The following is a 19,504-nucleotide window of genomic DNA, read 5'->3' on the forward strand; positions in this document are numbered from 1 at the left end:
GGTGGCGTTTGACGTGCCCGCGGAAACTATCCGTCGAACCTTCGAATCCTACGGAGAAGTTAAGCAAGTCAACCATGAAAGGTGGAAGGCCGAAGGCCGGTCAGACGTGGACACCACGACAGTCGTCGTGCGCCTGGTGCTTCGGGATGGCATGACGCAGGAATCCCTCCCTCACCAGATCGGATTCCGACGAGGCACAGAACTTGTGGTCGATGCCGGGCGCGCGCCGGTGTGCCTTTGCTGTCATCGCTCGGGACACATACGGCGTGAGTGTAGGGTTCCTAGGTGCGAAGAATATCGAGCCTTCGGGCACGAAGCAAGGGACTGCGTGCGGTCGTACGCCCGAGGCGTCGCCAGCCATACGCTGACGACACGGGCATGAGCCACGACATGGACGAGGCCGAGGCGGAGGAGTCAGCGTCACCCACGACGATAGCTCTGTGACCAACAGAGCTTCAGATGACGGAGGCGGGGGCCAGCACGGAGCCGTGTGTCGCGCAAAATCAGGCGTTCACCACTCCTACAGCACTGGGAAATGGACTCAGCGGCGAACCTGCGAACAAAGTGACGGTGACGGCGCAGGAGGCACCGGCCGCGAGCGACATGGCAAAGGCCTCCGAGGGTGAAGACGCGGGTGAAATGGACCGAGGCCAAGGCTGCCAAGCGACCGTTCAACGAGGCGACAGTGACGACCGACACGGCTGGCCCTTGTTCTGAGTCGGGGCTACAAGAGGCCGCGAGCAAGAGGGGATACTGAAGAGGTGGCCGCGGCGGGTCGTCGGCTGTACCCCGTGGCGGCTCGTCGGCTCTATCCCGAGACGACGAGCAGTGACTATCTGGTGCTGCGGCCGCTGCCTTTCAGTCACATAGGTGAGCGCTATGCTCAAGGTTTGTAACTTGCTCAATGGTAGTGTCTCGTGAAGGTTTATTACGTGTCGCTACGCTGAACGTGCGGGGACTCGCAGCTAGCCGTGGGCAACAGCAGCTCTACCGACTATTTACCAAGCATGAGTTAAATATCGTGGCCATTCAAGAGACCAAAGTAGAGAGTGAGGGTCAAACCGACAGTATATTACGGTCGTTTCTGTCGCGCTATGAAGTCTGCGTGAGTCACGCTGTTGGTTTGTCGGCAGGTTGCTGCTTGTTCCTTAAGAAAGCTGTTGCTGCTGTCGTCCACACTGTTAAGACATGTTTTTTGAAAATATTTATGGTTTTGTCAGTGGCGATCGACTTATTATATTTCTAGGACACTAATTGTGTTTGGAAAAGGGACTGCCGCTCAATGGAGGGCCCTACAGAGACGGCAGTGTTATGGCTTTAAATAGCCTTATGGGGCACTGTGAGTTGCACGATATTGCGTGCTGCGTGACTCGTGCAAAGGGTCTTATGTACACCCACTCGCAAGGCACCAGTCACGCCAGGTTGGACTGAATATACATTTCCTCGGATCCGGTTCCCCTGCGTGGTCGTAACTCGGTCGATTACGTTTCCTTTAGCGATCACTCCAGCGTCAATTCTCAATTAGGTGCCAAGGAAAACGGGCACCTTTTTCGTGAGAACAGTGGAAACTTAGCGCGAAGCTGATTCGAGATGAGTCTTTTCAGAACCTAGTCAAGGAGAAACGGCAGGAAGCAGAGCTGAAGGGAATGTGCGTCATCGAGAAGTGGGAGACCTTCAAGCTGGAAGTAAAAATCAACGCATTTGAGAAGGCGTGTTCCTTGAAGTTACAAGAAAAAAATAAACGAAGATATGTTGCGTGATATCCTGAAGAAGCTATTACGGAAAGAATGCCGAACTCCAGGCCTTTTTATAAATAACATTATTAACCTAATAGCCCAACTCGGGATCATAGATGGGGAAAGATATAGGGTGGACCGCGCTACGAGCCAGTTTCGAAAGATTCTTGGTTGGAGAAGTGCCCACAAAAAGGATGGTCGCCGCGGTAAAAGAAATACGCGCGCGGCATTGAAATAGTGGAAATCGAACACCATGGCGTTCTGTCTGTCGAAAAAACTTTTATAGAAAAGGCTTTCATCCAACGGTACACGGAACATTCCAGTCATCATGCCTCAAAAAAACGAAAACAGTGTTTCAAAGCGAGTTCTTGACTTTACTGATGACAATATAATGTAATTTAAAAGGTTTTCTAGAAGAAGCCAATAAGCTTGTGGAGATAACAATTGCAATAGAAGATTTGAAACATGGTAAATTGCCAGGCCCAGATGGGTTGACCCTACTTTTCTATAAGACGTTTAAGTATGAGGTTGCAGTTATTTGTTAGAAGTTTTTACTGAACCGTATGACCAAAACTTGTTACCGCCATCGTTTCTGCGTACGTATGCGGTATTGATTCTTTAGTGTGACGATCCTGTCAAACTTCGTAGTGTAAATTTTTATCGTCCTATAACGCTTAGTAACATGGACTACAAAACACCAATGAAAGTCCTCGTTAGACGATTGCAATTCGTGATCACGAATGTTGTGGGGCCGCAGCAGATGTGCTGCATACAGGGTCGAAGTATCTTAACTAACATTCATGTCGCTCGTAGTACTTTGGAGTGCTGCGACTCAGAGATGAAGAAGGTTGCGATGTTACAGCTAGACTTAGAAAAAGCCTTCGACCGCGCGTCTTTAGTGTTTTGGAACATATAGGGATAGGGTCTGTAATTTTGGGAATAGTGCGGATGGCGTACCAAAACTGTACAACGATCTTCATTGTCAAGAGTGTAAGCGAAGTCATCCCTGTCAAATCTTTGGTAAGGCAGCGATTGCCCGCTATCACCACTATTGTTTGCTTTGTGTATAGAACCCTTCAGTTTGCGCATTATTCATGAACAAACGCTCGCGGTTTTACTCTGAACACGTGTGAAGTGCAAATACTGGCTTACGCGGATGATATTGGGATATTCTGCGCGGATACAGACAGAGTCGTAAAAAGTATTCGAAATCACAAAGACCGTCTGCCTGCAAACTGGCTGTTCAGTGAATTGGTCAAAATGTTTGGGTTTCTGGCATGGCGAGTGGCCATCCAAGCCGAGAGTGAACGAAAATATCGAATGGGAAACCGTACCGACCCGTTATCTAGGCGTCCCACTAGAGTGTTACCGTGATAATGCCCTTCGGTGACGAGAAGAAATTGATGAGTTACATGATAAAGCAACGCAGAGTGGTTGCCGTCATATCTCAATGTTCACACGCGCCACGATGTGTAACTTATTTTTTGTTGCAAAGGTATGGTATCTACGTCAAGTATTGCACTGTTCTCGTATTTGCATTCAAAGGTTGCATCGTGTTTTCGCGGTTTTCGTTTGGGCCTCCTTTTGGGAACGTACCAACCGAGCGAACCTCTTTCGACATGTCCGATCTGGTGGCCCCTCTTTGGCCGATCTTTTTATTCCACAGGTTGTTAACCGTTCTATCTTTCTGCGTGATCAAACCAGCCCCTTTTTGCGCACGATTTTTCTGGTTCATTTGTGTAACGCCTTACCTGATTTTATCGTTTCGTCCTGCGACGGAGGGTCTGGGCCGCTAAGTGCCTATTTAAGAGAAGTAGTTGGTGCTTACAGATTTTGTTATTGCTCGCTTTTTGTTAGAATATTTGTCCAATGTGTCACGAAAACGTCTAACGAAGCATTTAATAAAAACGACTTTTTCACCTCCCATTTATCAAATGCTGTACAATACTCTCCCTGGGTATGATGTACTCTGTCGGGTTAAGAAAATGCTGGTACCCGCTAATATAAAAACGTTTTCTTTAAATTACATGCTGGGACTGTGTCGGTTAAAACATGGTTACATGAGAAAGCTAGGTGTGCACGTTCCCTGGTTTGGTGAACTTGTTTTTTTGTAAGCAACCCGAAACTATCTAGCGTGTTTTCTTAAACTGCTGGAATGCAATGTTTTACTTGGACATTCTTCAGCGAACGTTGAAAAAAGATGTTCCTTGGAATGGGCATGAGATACAGTTTCTGCCTGTTGATGTCACAGTCTCTGTGCCATATGATTGTATTATGGTCGCAGGACTCTACAGCATCTGGAGGAGCCGCATGAAAGTGCGGCATGCAGATGTTGGCGCGCGACCTGTGTGCCTGTATTTTACTGAGAGCATCCTGGAAAGTAGGGAAGTGTACAGCTTTTCAGGAGATGGCCCAGATTGGTTGACAGTCCTAGAAAACCTGCCTACAATAAGCATTCCACGGTCACCGAATTTTCACTGACGTGTTTGTGGACGGCGTATCTGTATATTAATCAAATGTACACCTGGCAATAAATAAATAAAAAAAAAAACACCTAAAAGTACCTCAGTGGAAAGATGTCCGCTTCATATGCAGCGGAACCGTGTTCGATTGCCAGTATCTACCTTTTCTTCTTTTCTTCCCAAGCATTTTCCGATATTTACATTTCTTTTTCTACAATTATCACTGAAAAAAAAATGTTCTGAACGAAACGTCGCTGAACTATATGGTATGCGATTTACTTTTCGGCACCTGCGAACGAAATGTAATCACTTTCCAGAAAATGCAAGGAGTATATAAATCGGGTAGCATCCACTTTCTGAGGTGCCCGCAAATGTTCTACAGGAATTGCAGCCAGCCATTGATCGCGACACGTTGATCTTTCGGAAACTTGTGCAGACTTCTGCCGCGCAATGGCAGTTCTTTAGGACCCAGGACATCTGAAGGAGTTCTTCGCGCAACATCTTGGGGGTATTCTTTTCGGAGCCGATAACAAAAATTTACCACGGGGACTCTATACTCATCTCCAACTTTTCAATGTACAAAAGAACTCATCTTGAAGTACAGAACAGCCAGCGGAACAAACATACCTGCAAAGGAATCGCTCGGCAAACAGTTCTCGCCATGCAAATCGCCTGCTGCGCTCAAAAGAAAAAAAAAAAAATGGAGGGGAAAGAAAAAAGCGCGCGGTCGGGCTTAGCGAAAACTAATACGTTTGAAATATACCACATTCTAATTTGAGTGTATTTGAAATACAGTTCATAATTGTAAGTACACAAAAAATAGACCGAAAATATAAACTTTTTTTTTTACTTAGTACTAAAATATACTTCTAAAAATCATTTTAAAATACCTTTACTTAAACTACATTTGAAGTTCCCTTCATGCGTTTTGAAATATGTAAATACTAAATTAATAGGAACAAAATACCTTTCACATATATTTCTTGAAATATTTATATAATTCATGCAAAATATACTCCATCCCTAGAAAAATAAAGCAATCAAAAATACGTGCAGAATACTCTTAAAATACCTGAAAATCGTAAATACTGTTGTGTTATACTCTAAGTGCCTTTTGACTGCAATACTTTGGTAATTTGACTTAAACTACCAAAATATTGAAAAGCTCCTCTTCTAAAAGTTCACTTCAAGCAGATATGGAGTACACTCAAGCGCCTAAATACAACATTTGATTGGTTTGTCAACTGCACTGATAAATCAGCCCAGTTTATGTTATTGTTTCCTTTTTTCTATCAAGAACACACCTGATCAGTTCTTTGCACACCAATCACAAACGGGGTTTGGGAACTACAACCACAACATTTGCTGATGCTGGAAAGCTTCAGCAGGTGATGTGAACAGGTACGTTTGGCGTGGTTTTGTTAGCACAATGTTAGTTCACTGAACGTGTATACTCACCAGTGTACGTGATGTGAATAGTGACTTTAATATAGTGACATTAACTACCATATTAAATAGTCTACTACTAAAAAGGAAAGTCAAAATAACTACTGTAAAATACTTATTTTTCGCGGGCTCAATATTTCGCGATTTAGGTCAAAGTTGGAGTTTTGGAATAGTTCGCACATTCTAATTTTCGCGACCCGCTGGGATTGCAATATAGATTTTAATGTTTTTTTTACATTTTGCTGGAATTGTTCACGGGACCTACTTTTCGGAATTGTAGGCGATTCGCGAATTTTGCGAGAATTAGGTCCTCACGAAAATAAAGTCGTTTACAGTAATTTAAAGTGAAGAAACTGCCTTGATTCGCTTCGTCCTGAGTTGTGCTACGCAGAGAAGCAATAACATGTATTTTATGAGCCGTTTGTGTGGATATTGTTTTAGGGGCTGCGCCGAATTGTTATTAGTTGTATTAATGTTTTTTAGTAAGAGATATCGTCCACGAACTCCAAGACACTGTTTCCCCTTTGACAGACTCCCGAGGAGAAGATCGAATACTTGGAACCTTAATAAGCGCAGAGGTGGTCACCGAAAACATTATTACCTTCAATGTGTACGCTATATAAGGCTCTAGAGCAGTCAACCGGACTGTGAATGAGCTGTTCAGTGCGTCATGGTGTTTGTGTTTGTTTCTAATGTAGCTTTGTGAGATGTATTTAGTAGTGCCTTCAAATACCACAGGGATACGATTTGCAGGCAAAATCGAAAATAAAAAAAAAATTGTGTAACCGGTTTTTAATGCACAAATGGCATTTTGAGTGCGAAGAGATAATATTTTTGGTATATCTAAAATATTTTTTGATTCATATTTCTAATGTATTTTGAATACCTTACGCGTGTATTTCGAGTGCGGCCAAAATAATACTGAATAAATACAAAATTAATATTCGTATTCAATATATTTCAACTTCGTTTGAAGTACGGTCTCTTTTTGCTAAGGGTATAGCCACGTGACTTCCGCCCCTCACTCTCTCCTCTCCACTTCTCCGACCTCCGTGTGCGGGTTTCAGTTTTGATTTCGAGCAGTTGCGTTTTTTCGGCTTTAATAAAAATGTACGCGACTCTGGAGCAAAATATCAATTGGGTAGTGTTGCGATACCCATAATGAATCGCACTCTAAAAAAAGTCTGTGTGTCTGCTTTCCCGCACACCACTCGGAGAACCAATCGCCGCAGATTGCGGGCGCAGTTCAGCGAATGACGATGCCGAAACATATGTTTAGACCAAAAAACGCCGTCTGAGTTGTGACATTAAGCAATGCAAGCGTGACGTTTTGCATTGCTTAATGTCACAACTCAGACTGCGTTTTTGGTCTAAACAGATGTTTCGGCGTCATCATTCGCTGAGCTTCCTCCGTAAATTGCGGTGATTGGCTCTCCGAGTGGTGTGCCTGAAAGTAGACTTGCAGGCATTTTTTTAGAGTGCACGTGGCAAGGAATGAAAAAAAAACATATTTGCGGGTATCCGTCTCCCTTTAAGGCGTAGGGCTATGCTAGCCTACATATTTTTCACTGTTTATAAAGAGGCACGTAAGGTGAGTATTAAACTTTAAAAAAATAGCATAATTAGATCCAAATGTATGCTCGATTATACCGTTACAGTATTTCCATATATAATTGGTCGAAAGCCAAACATGATAGCTTTCGCCATTGACGATCCGCCCTACGTAGCGCTGGTAGAAAATGCGTGGCAAAAGTACTTACAGCAGCCACAAGTACACCGTAGTAAAATGCTGCAGTTAACGGCTTCTTTTGTTTCCTGTAACTGTCAGTATCCACCATCATCAATATTTCTGGGCGCACCGTGTCGGGAACTGCGAGAGGTGGGAAATGATGTATTTTTATATGTTTTTGGAAAAGGCGAACGATTGAATGACGAACAGGAACCACTAACTAATATGCAAATTGAATAGGCGACCTGTACTTTACCTTGTATATCCCTCTCCTTGATGAGTTGAGCGGGTTGAAGTGGCCTAACTGCAAAGTCTAAGAAGTGTTTATCCTTATATTATTAGATTATCAGACAGTATTTGTAATATATTTTTGGTAAATGTATTCGTGTAAATGAAACTGATATACATCTAGTGGAAAAGGCAAAAGAGGCTTTTATTATTGAGCTTTGTTTTTCTCTACACTTACAATTCTTAATACATAAAACCAAATCGCTCATAGCAACGAACATAAAAATGACAGAATGATTTACTCACAATCACCCCGTGTATTTGAAAAGTGCTCTTCATCTTCAAAAATTTCGTGTGGAATGCGTCCGGCACTAGATCTCCCAGTTACACCAACTGGTCTTATTCGTAGTGAGTCACGGATAATTCCATGCTGTGAACATGAGAGACAACAAGTCATTTACTTAATGAAAGTAGTCAAGGCATAACATTAGTGAGCAGTTTTTTACAGTCAACGTTTTGTGTTTTTAGAACATCTAATGAAGTAAGCCAGATAAACTCGCAGCCCTAAAAAAGACCCAACGTGTTTTGGCGGAAATAAATATTAGTAATTATTTTTTGGCAATACTGCAAACTAGATACGCCATACACCTATGGGTCATCTAGCATGACAAAATTATTTTTGCGACATTGCTTATAGTGATATAGTGACGTTTTGTTTATCAGTGAGTTGTCTTTTATCAGAACATTTCATTTGCCAAGAATGGGTATGACTGACTTGTTTGAATGACTAAAATAATGGTTACTGGGCAGGCGAGCTGGTGAACTATCGCAGTGAAAAAAACCTTGAGACTATAGGGACGAAAATCGGACAAGACAACACTTTCTCAAAACTCAGCTGCAATATTTATGTTTCCGTGTTAGAGTTGGTTGAGTAGTTGTAATCTATATAAAACAAACGCGTTAAGAAATCTTTAGTTGAGATTTTAGACTGTGGTGTCGAATTCATTGTCCCTAGTCTCAAGGTTTTTTTTTTTTTTTTTTCCTTTGTGAATATTTCATGCATTGTTTAATATTTTGACCAATATTCTTAAGCTAGAATATTCGTCCAGGGTAATTGAGTTTTTTGAGTCGAGAGGGCACATTACCCATAAAAGAAGTCTGACACCCCCGTGGTACATCGTTTGCATTGCCTCGAAGTGCGAAGAAAATGTTCTCTTGCGCGCGGACGCACCACTAAATAATTTCTCTGTCATCTATTTTGATCGCGTATATCGTAGAAAAACGGAAAATTTTAGCAATTACGCTTATTGAACTTGCACTATGCCCCATCTTCTGAGAGATCAAATGAAGAGCCTGAAATAATTGTAGCAAGCACATCGCCCTTTCAATGCCTATTGCCTGCTTTCGGCATGACAACTAAAAACTGCTGAACTAGCTGCACTGCGAGTGACCAAACATTAGTGGTGGCTAGAGCAAGCAGGCATATTTTTCTCGTGAGCTTATTTTCACTAAAAATCAGAAACATTGAACAGACAGAAAATTCTGCACGTAATATAATTTTGATTTCTTTATTTTATTAGAATGTTTTATCTTTGATAGTTTATGGCGCTCCATCACCGGAGGTGACGTCAAGGTGGGGTCTGCGCAAAAGAATAGAATCCGCGCCTGCCATTCTTCGATGCAAGCGGCAAACCCCTTTGCGGACACATCCAAACCAATCACAAAAAAAAAAAGATTGAGATTAAAGAGTTGAGAACTTCTTATTTTACGTCATCAAAATAATACCCCAATATTTCAACTAGTTATGAAAAGCTGTGGTGTTCTCCACACAGCCACGGCACCTATTACTGTTACTGTTTGTGATCTAGCGCAAACGACTGCGTGCACTCGAACCTCAAAAAGAAGAGGCTCCCACGGGTCAACGCGTGACCACCGAGCGAAAAGCAAGAAAATGGCAGATGGTCGCTCGTCTGCCGATGTTGAATCGCAATGTTTGGCTTGAAGCTGAAATAATCTGGTATATTTTCTCTTCAGCTTCTACCGTTTCAATAGTTTTTACGACACCTACCCCGGACAGAGACTGGTTACCACATAAATAGAAATTGTACTGAATTGTGGCTCGTCATCAATGGTTGTCTCATAAAAACGAAACAAACAAGACGAGAATCACGCCCGTGGTCTTGTCATAATTTTTGTTTTTGATCAGCGAAATATAGGAAGGATTTTATTTTGTCTAGTATATGTCATCGATTCGTTTTAAAACTTTGCATTTGTGTGGTTTTGATTTTTGCTTGCTGCAACCACACCGTTCACGATAATTTAAATGCGAGTGTGATATGTAAGAGTCATTTAAAGGTGTTTACGACAAAGTAAACATTATTTGAGAGTATAAAAGCCAATTTAACAAATTAAATGCTAACAAACACATTCATAAATAATTTTTAAACCAAGCACGTGTGCATAACAAGCCGTTCCTGCAATGCAATAATAGGTTCATTTTTTCAAAACTATGCTTTGGTTTATCGGCATTGGCAATTAACACGCATTTGTCGCGTGGATTGATAAAAATGTGTTCAATATATTTTCAACAAGTCCCCCGATTATTGCAGCACTTTGTTGTTTTGTTTTTTCTCTAGATACAACTCATATTGCGGTATTTATCTAAACAATAAACAAATATGAAAAATACAATTGACGACGCAATTAAACACAACGGACCCCTTGTTTCCTTGGAAGAGTGGAACAAGGGGCACAAGGGACAAACATAAATCTCCAAACACAGCCAGTTGACTAGCTGTGACAGCTAGGTGAAAAATCCGCCTGTTCTCGGTATCGAACCAGGGAATTCTCCAGTTCCATTTGGGGGCTTTACCAACTGAGGTAACTAGGAGCTGGACGTCAATTGAGCAAACGAGTTTTAACAGCTGCCACAAGTCTAACACCAACAAGGTCGAACAGCTTGCATTTTTTAGGGTTAGGATTTATAGTGCACTTAAATGCAAAGGTGCAAGCGAGTTGGAGAAGGACAAAAATAATACCTGGAGAAGGAGAAAAAGGGGGGCAGAAAACAAACACAAATCTCCGAACACAGCTAGGTGACTGGCGAGCGACCGAAAAAATCATCCTGGTCCTGGTGATGAACCAGGGACCTCTCCATTTCCAGTAGAGCGCTGGAAATTGAAAGGTTCCTGGTCCGATACCAGGACCAGGCGCATTTCTTTCGGATGCGCACCAGTTACCTAGATTGTGTTTGTAGATTTGTGTTGTCCTTTAACCCCTTGTTCCCATTTTCGAGGTATTATTTTTGTCATAAAAATATATTGTCACTGCAACTTTTAAACTAGAATTGTTGTTTAAGTGCATTCTATGCAGTGGCGAGCCACCGATGCACAGCATTAATATTCGCAACAGGGAAACGTTGATTTCAGGCTTGTAACTCTAATGCAGCGTACGTAACCATGCTGGCTGCGCATTGCATTTCTTTATCAATTTTTGCCTCTATACGCACTTTCGAAAGCAATTAATTTTGCGCTATATTTGCAATCAATGTTTCTTCAATTCTAATGCCTTGTATTATAAAATCTCCGCATAGATATATATTTGAGCCAACGAGTTACAGGGGCTTATAGTGATGAACCGGAATTTCGAAAGGGGCACCCCCCGTTGCCACCATGTTTTACGCAAAAGTGACTGCTCGTCACGTGACCTCACAAGAGCCGTGACGTCACCGGTAAGATGGCAGCGGCCAGGGCTGGCGAATGCGAGTTTGTTCGGTGCGCGCTACCCATGACGATCGTGAGGTTTCGATGCGTTCCGGCGATTTCGGGCTTCTTCGTGCTCTCTGACGCAGGTATAATGTAAAGATATGAAGGAATGACACTTTATACCATTTTTGCGCAGTATCGCTCTGGATCATTTGCGTATTAACAACTGTGAGACAGCATCAGAAGTATCGCCGTTCCCGTGCTTGGATTCATGGATGTATTCGAGAATCTATATACTTTTTCATGCTTTTAGCATAAAATGTTTGCATTCGGTTAGTTTGCTTTAAACGTTGGAATGCCTGAGACTCGATGCGAAACGTATGCGTCGGACGTAGGGCCTAGGGGAAGTTGTTTTAGCCCTAGGTAACTGCACAATCACAGCAACTTTTAGCGAGGAAGCTCCGGCGATCTTTAACCTTTTGTGCTAATCGACGATCCGACAAATAGGCAGTTCTCAAGATTTTGATATAACGTGCTTTCAGTGCCCTAGCTTGCATTTGATCGCAGTACTTTTTTTTAAGTGAAATGCTTGCGTCACACGAACTGTTACAAAGGGTTTGAACCTGTCATTCGAAAAAAAAGAAGACATTATTAACGTCCATAAAAGAGTTCATTTATGTCTTGGAACTCAAAACACAGTTAGCAAGTCTTGACAAATTTGATTGATCAGTGCACAAAATGTTGCATCCGATGTCCCTTAGAAATTAGTATTAGTAGGCTCTTTACCTTGCCGATCGTTTTCCATAGTTCACAGTAACTTCCATGTGTATATTAGACTCCTCTCAGATGGTGTTTTAATCCATCATTCTAACATCTAGAATCTTTTAAAAAAACGCAGCCCCACTTTTTAGATGTCCAGATATAGCACCACACATATCATTAATTTGTTAAATCTAATGCAACGCAGAAATAGAAGACTAACTCCACAATTTTATCTTTTGTAGGATTTATTGCAGCCGTAATGTTTTTTTTTTTTTTTATAAAGAGTGCATTGTATTATTCGGTCAATTATTTACTTGTTCTAACTACTTAAAAAATACGACTCGTTTTTGTGCTCCTCCCTTGGCCGAAGAGAAGTCTTGTTGCAAAATGTTGACTACATTCCTTTCAGTCTCTCCAATAGACTTTTTTTCAAATGTGTGGGCCGCCTATACTTAGTTTCACCGTAACTTGGTAAAGTACAACCGCCAGAGCTTTCTCGAGCCAGTCAGAGAGACGGAGTGAAGGTAGGCGACGCATCTCTGCAGAAGAAGAGCACTCTGATGATTTGTTGTCACATGCCGCTTTCCAACATGCATATTGGCTCACTGAGACTGTAGCCTTCGACGTTTGGCGAATTGGGAAGAAGTGATTTCTAGTAGCTACTACGCTAAATACCGAAGGCCTTCATACTTCGGGCATTGGTTCGACAAGGATGTTATGTCAGCAATCAGTGAATTCAGCTCGGAGCCTACTGGACTCGAATGCTGTATTAGCGTTCGACGTGAACTGGAACCCATTCATATGCTTTACGCTGAAAAAAAAAATCGTGACAGTCAATATTGTTTGATGAGGATTTGAAAAGGGTCTATTGTGGTATACGTCTATGAAATGTGCTTCTATATGACAATCCATCAACATATGCTATTAAACTACATGCTCAGAGGTGAGTTCGTCTTGGTAATTAGCAAGTTAGAACAATATATATTTCTTACGAGTGTAATATTTATATAGAGACGACCGACCAGGTTGATGTCCGAAATCCAACTGGGCTTTTTATTCTAATCCCCTCGCGCTTCGACCTTCTCTTCTTTTTCTAGAGATGTCATAGTGGTGCGTGGCCACAGGATTCCCCCCCCAGGAATCAAGGCTAAGAGGCTTGTATTCTGATAAAGGCAGGGCAGTTCTGGCGAAGGTGGCGCGAGGGAGGTGCGCATGGTGTTTAGGGGGAATCCATGTCGTGGGCTATGAACGATGGAGTCCCAAAGTTGCGAGCTGAAGAAGCGATGCTATAAATGCCACGAAACCTGCTTGATGGGTCGACCAGGAAGGTGTGGTACGCTGTTGGCGAGTGTGGGGCCAGCGCAATCCATAAACGCAGGTTTTATGCGGTCGGCCGCTACAACTTCTTCGCGACCGTTGATGTCCAGCGTGAATGTTTTGGAAGTACGCGTCAGAACTTTGTAGGGACCATTGTACGGTGGAGTGAGGCCCTTCTTAATTCCTTCCTTGCGTAAGAAGGCATGGGTACAAGTGGTAAGGTTTTGGCTGGTGAAAACCTTTGGATGAGCTGGTTGGCGTGGTGGCACAGGTTGCAAGCGACGAATGAAGTTTCGTAACTCATCGAGATACTGGTGAGGGGTAGGGGCGTTGCCGTGGTCCGGTGTGGGAATAAAGAACTCGCCCGGTAGACGTAATGGTGAGCCATACACCAGCTCTGCTGATGTAGAGCTGAGGTCCTCTTTGAATGAAGAGCGTAGACCTAGGAGCACCATGAGTATGTGGTCTACCCAGTTAGCTCGGCCTTCACGTGCTACGATGGCGGTTTTGAGCTGCCGATGTAGGCGTTCCACCATGCCGTTGGCAGAGGGGTGGTAGGCCGTTGTATGGATGTGGCGAGTTCCTAGCAACTGTGTTAATGATGAGAATAAAGCGGACTGGAACTGTTGACCTCTGTCTGTTGTGACAATGGATGGACACCCGAAACGGCTGACCCATATGTTAACAAAGGTCGCCGCAACTGTCTGTGCCGTAATGTCTGGAATCGGCGCTGCTTCCGGCCAACGAGTGTAGCGGTTGACACATGTTAGAATGTAGGTGAAACCGCGGGATGGAGGAAGAGGTCCCACAATGTCAACGTGGATATGATCGAAGCGGGCATCTGGGGTGCGAAATGGCATGAGAGGTGTGTTGGTATGTCGAGTAATTTTTGATCGCTGGCACGAGAGACACTGTTTAGTCCAATCTCGAACGTCAGTGTTCATCCGTGGCCACACGTAACGTGCACCAATAAGGCGTTGCGTAGCTCGCACGCCCGGGTGGCTGAGGCCATGGAGTTGTTCGAAAATTTGTCGACGTAATTTGGGAGGAATGTAGGGTCGGTTGGTCCCCATGGATATGTCGCAGATGACTTTTGTGGGACATTGTGGGAAGAGTATCTCTTTCAGCTGTAGAGACGTGGATGTGTCTCGGAGATGCTGAAGTTCAGAGTCTTCCTTTTGCGCTGCAGTCAGTGTCTCCAGGTCGAGGTCTACGCAGGGCGAGGACATAGCCCCGACACGTGACAGGGCATCAGCCGCTGCGTTATCTTGTCCTTTGATATGACGAAGGTCGACGGTATATTCTGAGATGAAAGCTAGGTGTCGAATTTCCCGTGCAGAATAGGCGTTGTGGTTACCTTTAAAAGCAAACGTCAGCGGTCTGTGGTCTGTTAGGACATAGAACTGTCTTCCTTCGAGAAAGTATCGGTAATGCCTCAGAGTTAGGTATATGGCTAGCAGCTCTCGCCCGAATGTACTGTAGCGTGTTTCTGCTGGTTTTAACTTCTGGGAGAAAAAACCTATGGGCTTCCACTCGCGGTCTTGATATTGCTGTAGCACCGCGCCTACGGCAGTGTCTGACGCATCAGTTATAATGCGAGTATTAGCGTCTGGCCGCGGATGAACAAGAAGCGTTGCACTTGCCAGAGCGTCTCTTACCGATGAAAATGCTGATTCAGCGTGTTCGCTCCATGGTAGAGGCGCTTGGGGGCCCTTTGTGATCTTTAGAAGATCCGTTAGTGGTTGCAGGAGGCCGGCGCAGTTAGGTATAAACCTGCGGTGAAGGTTGACCAGGCCCAGAAATTCCTGAAGTTTTCGGAGAGAAGTGGGGCGAGGAAATTCACGGATTGCCTTAACTTTTTCTGGAAGAGGCAAGATTCCTTGGGGCGTGACGCGGTGACCTAAAAATTCCAAGTCGTTGACCCCGAATTGGCATTTGCTTGGGTTGACGACAATGCCTGCTTTTTGTAGTCGATCGAAAAGTAGGTGGAGGTGTCGTTCGTGCTCGGCCGGGGTTGAACTGGCTACGAGGATGTCATCGACATAGGCGAATATGAAATGGAGCCCTCTGGTGACTTCGCCAATGAACCTTTGAAATGTCTGGGCCGAATTCCTCAGACCGAAGGGCATTCTGATATATTCGAAAAGGCCGAATGGGGTGGTGATAGCTGTTTTAGGGATATCACTGGGCGCCACAGGAATTTGATGGTACGCCTTGACTAAGTCTATCTTGGAATAAATCATGGTTCCAGAGAGGTTAGCAGAAAAATCCTGTATATGTGGGAGAGGATATCGGTCGGGCACTGTGGAAGCATTGAGTGCCCGATAGTCTCCACACGGGCGCCAGTCATTTGGATCCTTTTTCGGGACCATGTGAAGTGGTGATGCCCAGTTGCTAGAAGATGGCCGGATGATGCCTAACTGTAACATGTGTTCAAACTCTCTCCTCGCGATCTGCAGACGCTCACCAGCGAGTCGACGAGGTCACGCAGACACGGGCGCACCTGTTGTGGTGATATGGTGCATGACTCCATGTTTTACAGAAGACTCCATGTTACATGGTCTTGTGATAGATGGGAACTGGGAAAGGATGGCTTCATACGCTGATGGAGCCGAAGAACCTCGTATTAGGGAAACTGTCAGGTTTGATATGATACCCTGAACAGACAACGTTGTTGTAGTATCACTCAGTGTGCGGCTGCTAATGTTGACTGTAATTCCGAATTGATCTAGGAAATCAGCGCCTATTATGGCCTGTTGTAGGTCCGCGATGACGAATACCCATCTGAACGTCCGCCTGAGCCCAATGTTAATCGTCAGGGAACGTTGACCGTACGTGGCTATTGCGGAGCTGTTGACTGCCCGAAGAGACGGTCTACTCGGTTGTAGCTTGCGGTCAACAGGGGAAGCATGTAACACGCTGACCTCCGCGCCAGTATCCACGAGGAACAGGATGCCTGAGAGAGTGTCGCGAACATAGAACAGGCGGCTGCTGGGTTGGCCGGGATCACTCGCCGCCGTTAGTGTCGGGCCTCGGCATTTCCCGTCCATGAACAGGGGTGGGTGCTCCGTCTTGCTTGGTCACCAAAGGTGCGATGGTACCAGCAGATGGACCGGCCACCGGAGTTGGTAGTGCGGCGAGAGGGCGATCGGCCACGAGAAGAACTGCGCGGCCTTGATCTATCTGGTCGGTCCTGGGCAGGTCCGAAGGCGGCAATGGCAGCAGCCAATTGCTCGATTTTCGATTCAATTTTGGCGGCGGCCGTTTCCCACGATTGTGAAGCAGGTGTTGTGACTGCACGAACAGCCGGAGCGGAGTAGTCAGCGGTTCGGTCTGCTAGTATTGCGAGACAATCCAGCGACATGTCGTCTGCAGCGGCTAGGATCATTCTCATGCCTTCTGGTAGCTTTTGTAAGAAGAGCTCACGCAGGATTGCGTCATGACCGTCGTGGTTATGTGAGCCGAGCAGTTGACGCATCTGATGGAGGAGCTGCGACGGCCGGCGATCACCAAGCTCTTGTGCGGCCAGCAGCTGTTGGATCCGTGAGCGCTCTGTTGCCATTGTCCCAGTCAGGAGGACAGACTTTAGATGGTCGTACGCGTTGTCGGGTGGTGTTTGCGACAGCACGTCGTCTATTTCGTCTGCAACCTGGGGTGGTAGGCTGGCGACGACATGGTAAAAACGGGATATCTGCGTAGTGATTTTTCGCAGATGGAAGTGCGCCTCCACCTGGGTAAACCAAACCTGAGGGTTTTTCGGCCAGAATGGTGGTAACCGCAGAGGCAGAGTTCCGGTCACTTGAGTCCCGCTTGCTTCGTCAATGTCGCCGTGTGGTTGAAGGGTGGGTGGACCGGTGTTGCCAGGTTGGCGGCCGGTCGTGCCGCTAGTGCCCGGTTGTCCTTCGTCGGTCATGATAGAGTAGTTCGGTTGATCACGTCCGGGTCACCAAACCTATAGAGACGACCGACCAGGTTGATGTCCGAAATCCAACTGGGCTTTTTATTCTAATCCCCTCGCGCTTCGACCTTCTCTTCTTTTTCTAGAGATGTCATAGTGGCGCGTGGCCACAATTTATGTTCAGTAGCTGGGCCCGTTTTGTGCTCATCAAAGCCAGTGTGCTATGATGGTATTATAATGTGTGTATAGTTTGAAATAACCTCATTGAAATGCCTACAGGGTTCCTTTAAGGGAATAAATGACTTAATAACATTTCACATCAATGGAGTTTGTTTTCGGATGCACCACATGTTCCGGAGAGGTGGAAAAAGTGCAGCCCCATGCAACAAGTCTGCCATTCTGGTTAGTCCCATTTATTAATATTGGGGGGGGGGGGGGGGGGCGGGGAGGGGGGGTTCAGAGATGCGAGTGTCCTCAAAAGCTCAACCACGTCCAATGAACACAATTTTTGGTGTGTAGACTCTGAAGGCGGAGAGGTTGGATTAGAAATATTATGCATACTTGGTTAGTATATCAAATATGTTTATTTGCCCTTGAATACATAATTATTGATCCTTATCATACAGTTCCTTAACGAGTTCATTCTGCGACAGTCTCGTGTCAGACATTCAGCCGTAGTACCTGTGATTCTTGTTACCGGTTGACACTCCTGGCCCGTCGGTATTCAGTTTGGTCGAGTGGTGACTTTGAGTCACTGATGCCATCTTCTGATCATACGTCATGTGCCGCCACTGACATCTGATGTACTGAATCTGCAGGGCTGGCTTCTAATTCGCAAATTTTCATGGCAGTTTTCTGCGTCAATGTATCAAGTTCGGGCACGTATTGCTTAATTGGCTGCGCCTTTTGCTGTGCCGTTGACTGGATGGCTTGCAGCAATGATTGTTTGCTACCAAGCCACTTCACTTCCATTCCACAATGGCGATTTCTTCTGCATGCCGCGACCACTGCAACTTGCGTAGGTCTCGTGTGGCTACGTGAAGTCGGGTGATGCTGGTGCTAACTTTATGAGAACGACCAACCATTGTATTTATTCAAGCGACTCAGCTGTATTCTTCCTCAAAATTAGAAATTGTGTGCTTCGTGGAGAGGACAGAGATAATTGATGTCGGCAAATTAATTATACCCTTGGACGTCGACCGACACCAAATAAACTGTGCATTGCCGCTTACCTGCTTTGTCGTGCTTAGTGTAGAAGCATGGGTCATGCTTACCTCCCGTCGAGGCGACAGGAATAGGGAGGCTCGGGGTAGTGTCGGCACAAAAGACAGAGGCTGGCAAAGATACTCCTCAATGTCCCAAGGTCGCTCCTCGATACGTAGTCAAGGGTCGTTCGGCGCGAACCCTGGCAGGCCCATTGATTGGCATGGGCACCCTTTGTAAGCATGGTTTGCCTCATGTAGTGGTAGGAGGGTGGTCGCCGGTCGGCCGTTGGCAACACCTCCGTCTTCTTCGCTGTAATTTGTTCAGTGCAGACCTACACTGGCTCTTCCCGAAGTCAGGAATACTACGGCGTTGGGGTGCCCCGTTGAACTGGAATACTACTAGCCAGGTGGTGGCGGTCGTTCTGCCATTGCAGCGTAAGTCACTTTCAGTTCGTCACATGCAGCTTCGCTCGCAGAAGTCTCCGGTTTAAATGCCTGTTGAACTCCTTCCCGAACAATCCCGGCACTCCCAATAAAAGCCGGGCGACTGGTGACTGGAAGTAGCTTCCTGATCTCGTCCCGGAAAACATTGTATATGACGTTGCGCATTCCTGGGAGGCTGGCCTCCAAGGTGCAGCTGGACAACTGTAGTGTCGAGACGCTGGGGAGTTATGTGATGAACCCTTCGACTGTTGTTGGAGGGTTCCGGACAAGGCTGCCCAAGATTCTGTCCCTCACATGAGGACATGATGATTATCAGCTTCATATCTTCTTTAGCATGAGGGTCGGCGCGGGCACTTGATCAGGATCCAAACATCCTCCACGAAGGCGGCGAGGCTCTCGTTGGGGCCGCGTCCTGGATCGAATTAAGCATTCAGTCCTTTCTCGTCAACGCTGGCTGATGAACGTGCACAGCCCGATCTTACAAACTTCCCACAACGCTGAGGAGGATTCGTGGTTCTCAAACCAGTGCCTGGCAGTTCCTTCCACGACAAGTATACGTTCTGCAGGTGTTGG

At 45.3% G+C, this 19,504-nt stretch overlaps 1 protein-coding gene across 1 annotated transcript in view; it reads right to left on the reverse strand.

Annotated features, from left to right (window-relative positions):
- Positions 1-19,504, reverse strand: part of LOC115313303 — a 159,622-nt gene that overhangs the window by 135,747 nt on the left and 4,371 nt on the right. Inside the window, exons 4-6 of the mRNA XM_042293719.1 lie at positions 7,908-8,031; positions 7,630-7,686; positions 7,405-7,514 (exon numbers count right to left, since the gene is read on the reverse strand). Coding sequence (XP_042149653.1) covers positions 7,405-7,514; positions 7,630-7,686; positions 7,908-8,031 — 291 coding nt within the window. The remainder of the gene's footprint in view (positions 1-7,404; positions 7,515-7,629; positions 7,687-7,907; positions 8,032-19,504) is intronic.

This window comes from Ixodes scapularis, unplaced genomic scaffold, assembly GCF_016920785.2.
Source record: "Ixodes scapularis isolate PalLabHiFi unplaced genomic scaffold, ASM1692078v2 PGA_scaffold4__175_contigs__length_147842914, whole genome shotgun sequence".
In the NCBI taxonomy this organism is placed as follows: domain Eukaryota; kingdom Metazoa; phylum Arthropoda; class Arachnida; order Ixodida; family Ixodidae; genus Ixodes; species Ixodes scapularis.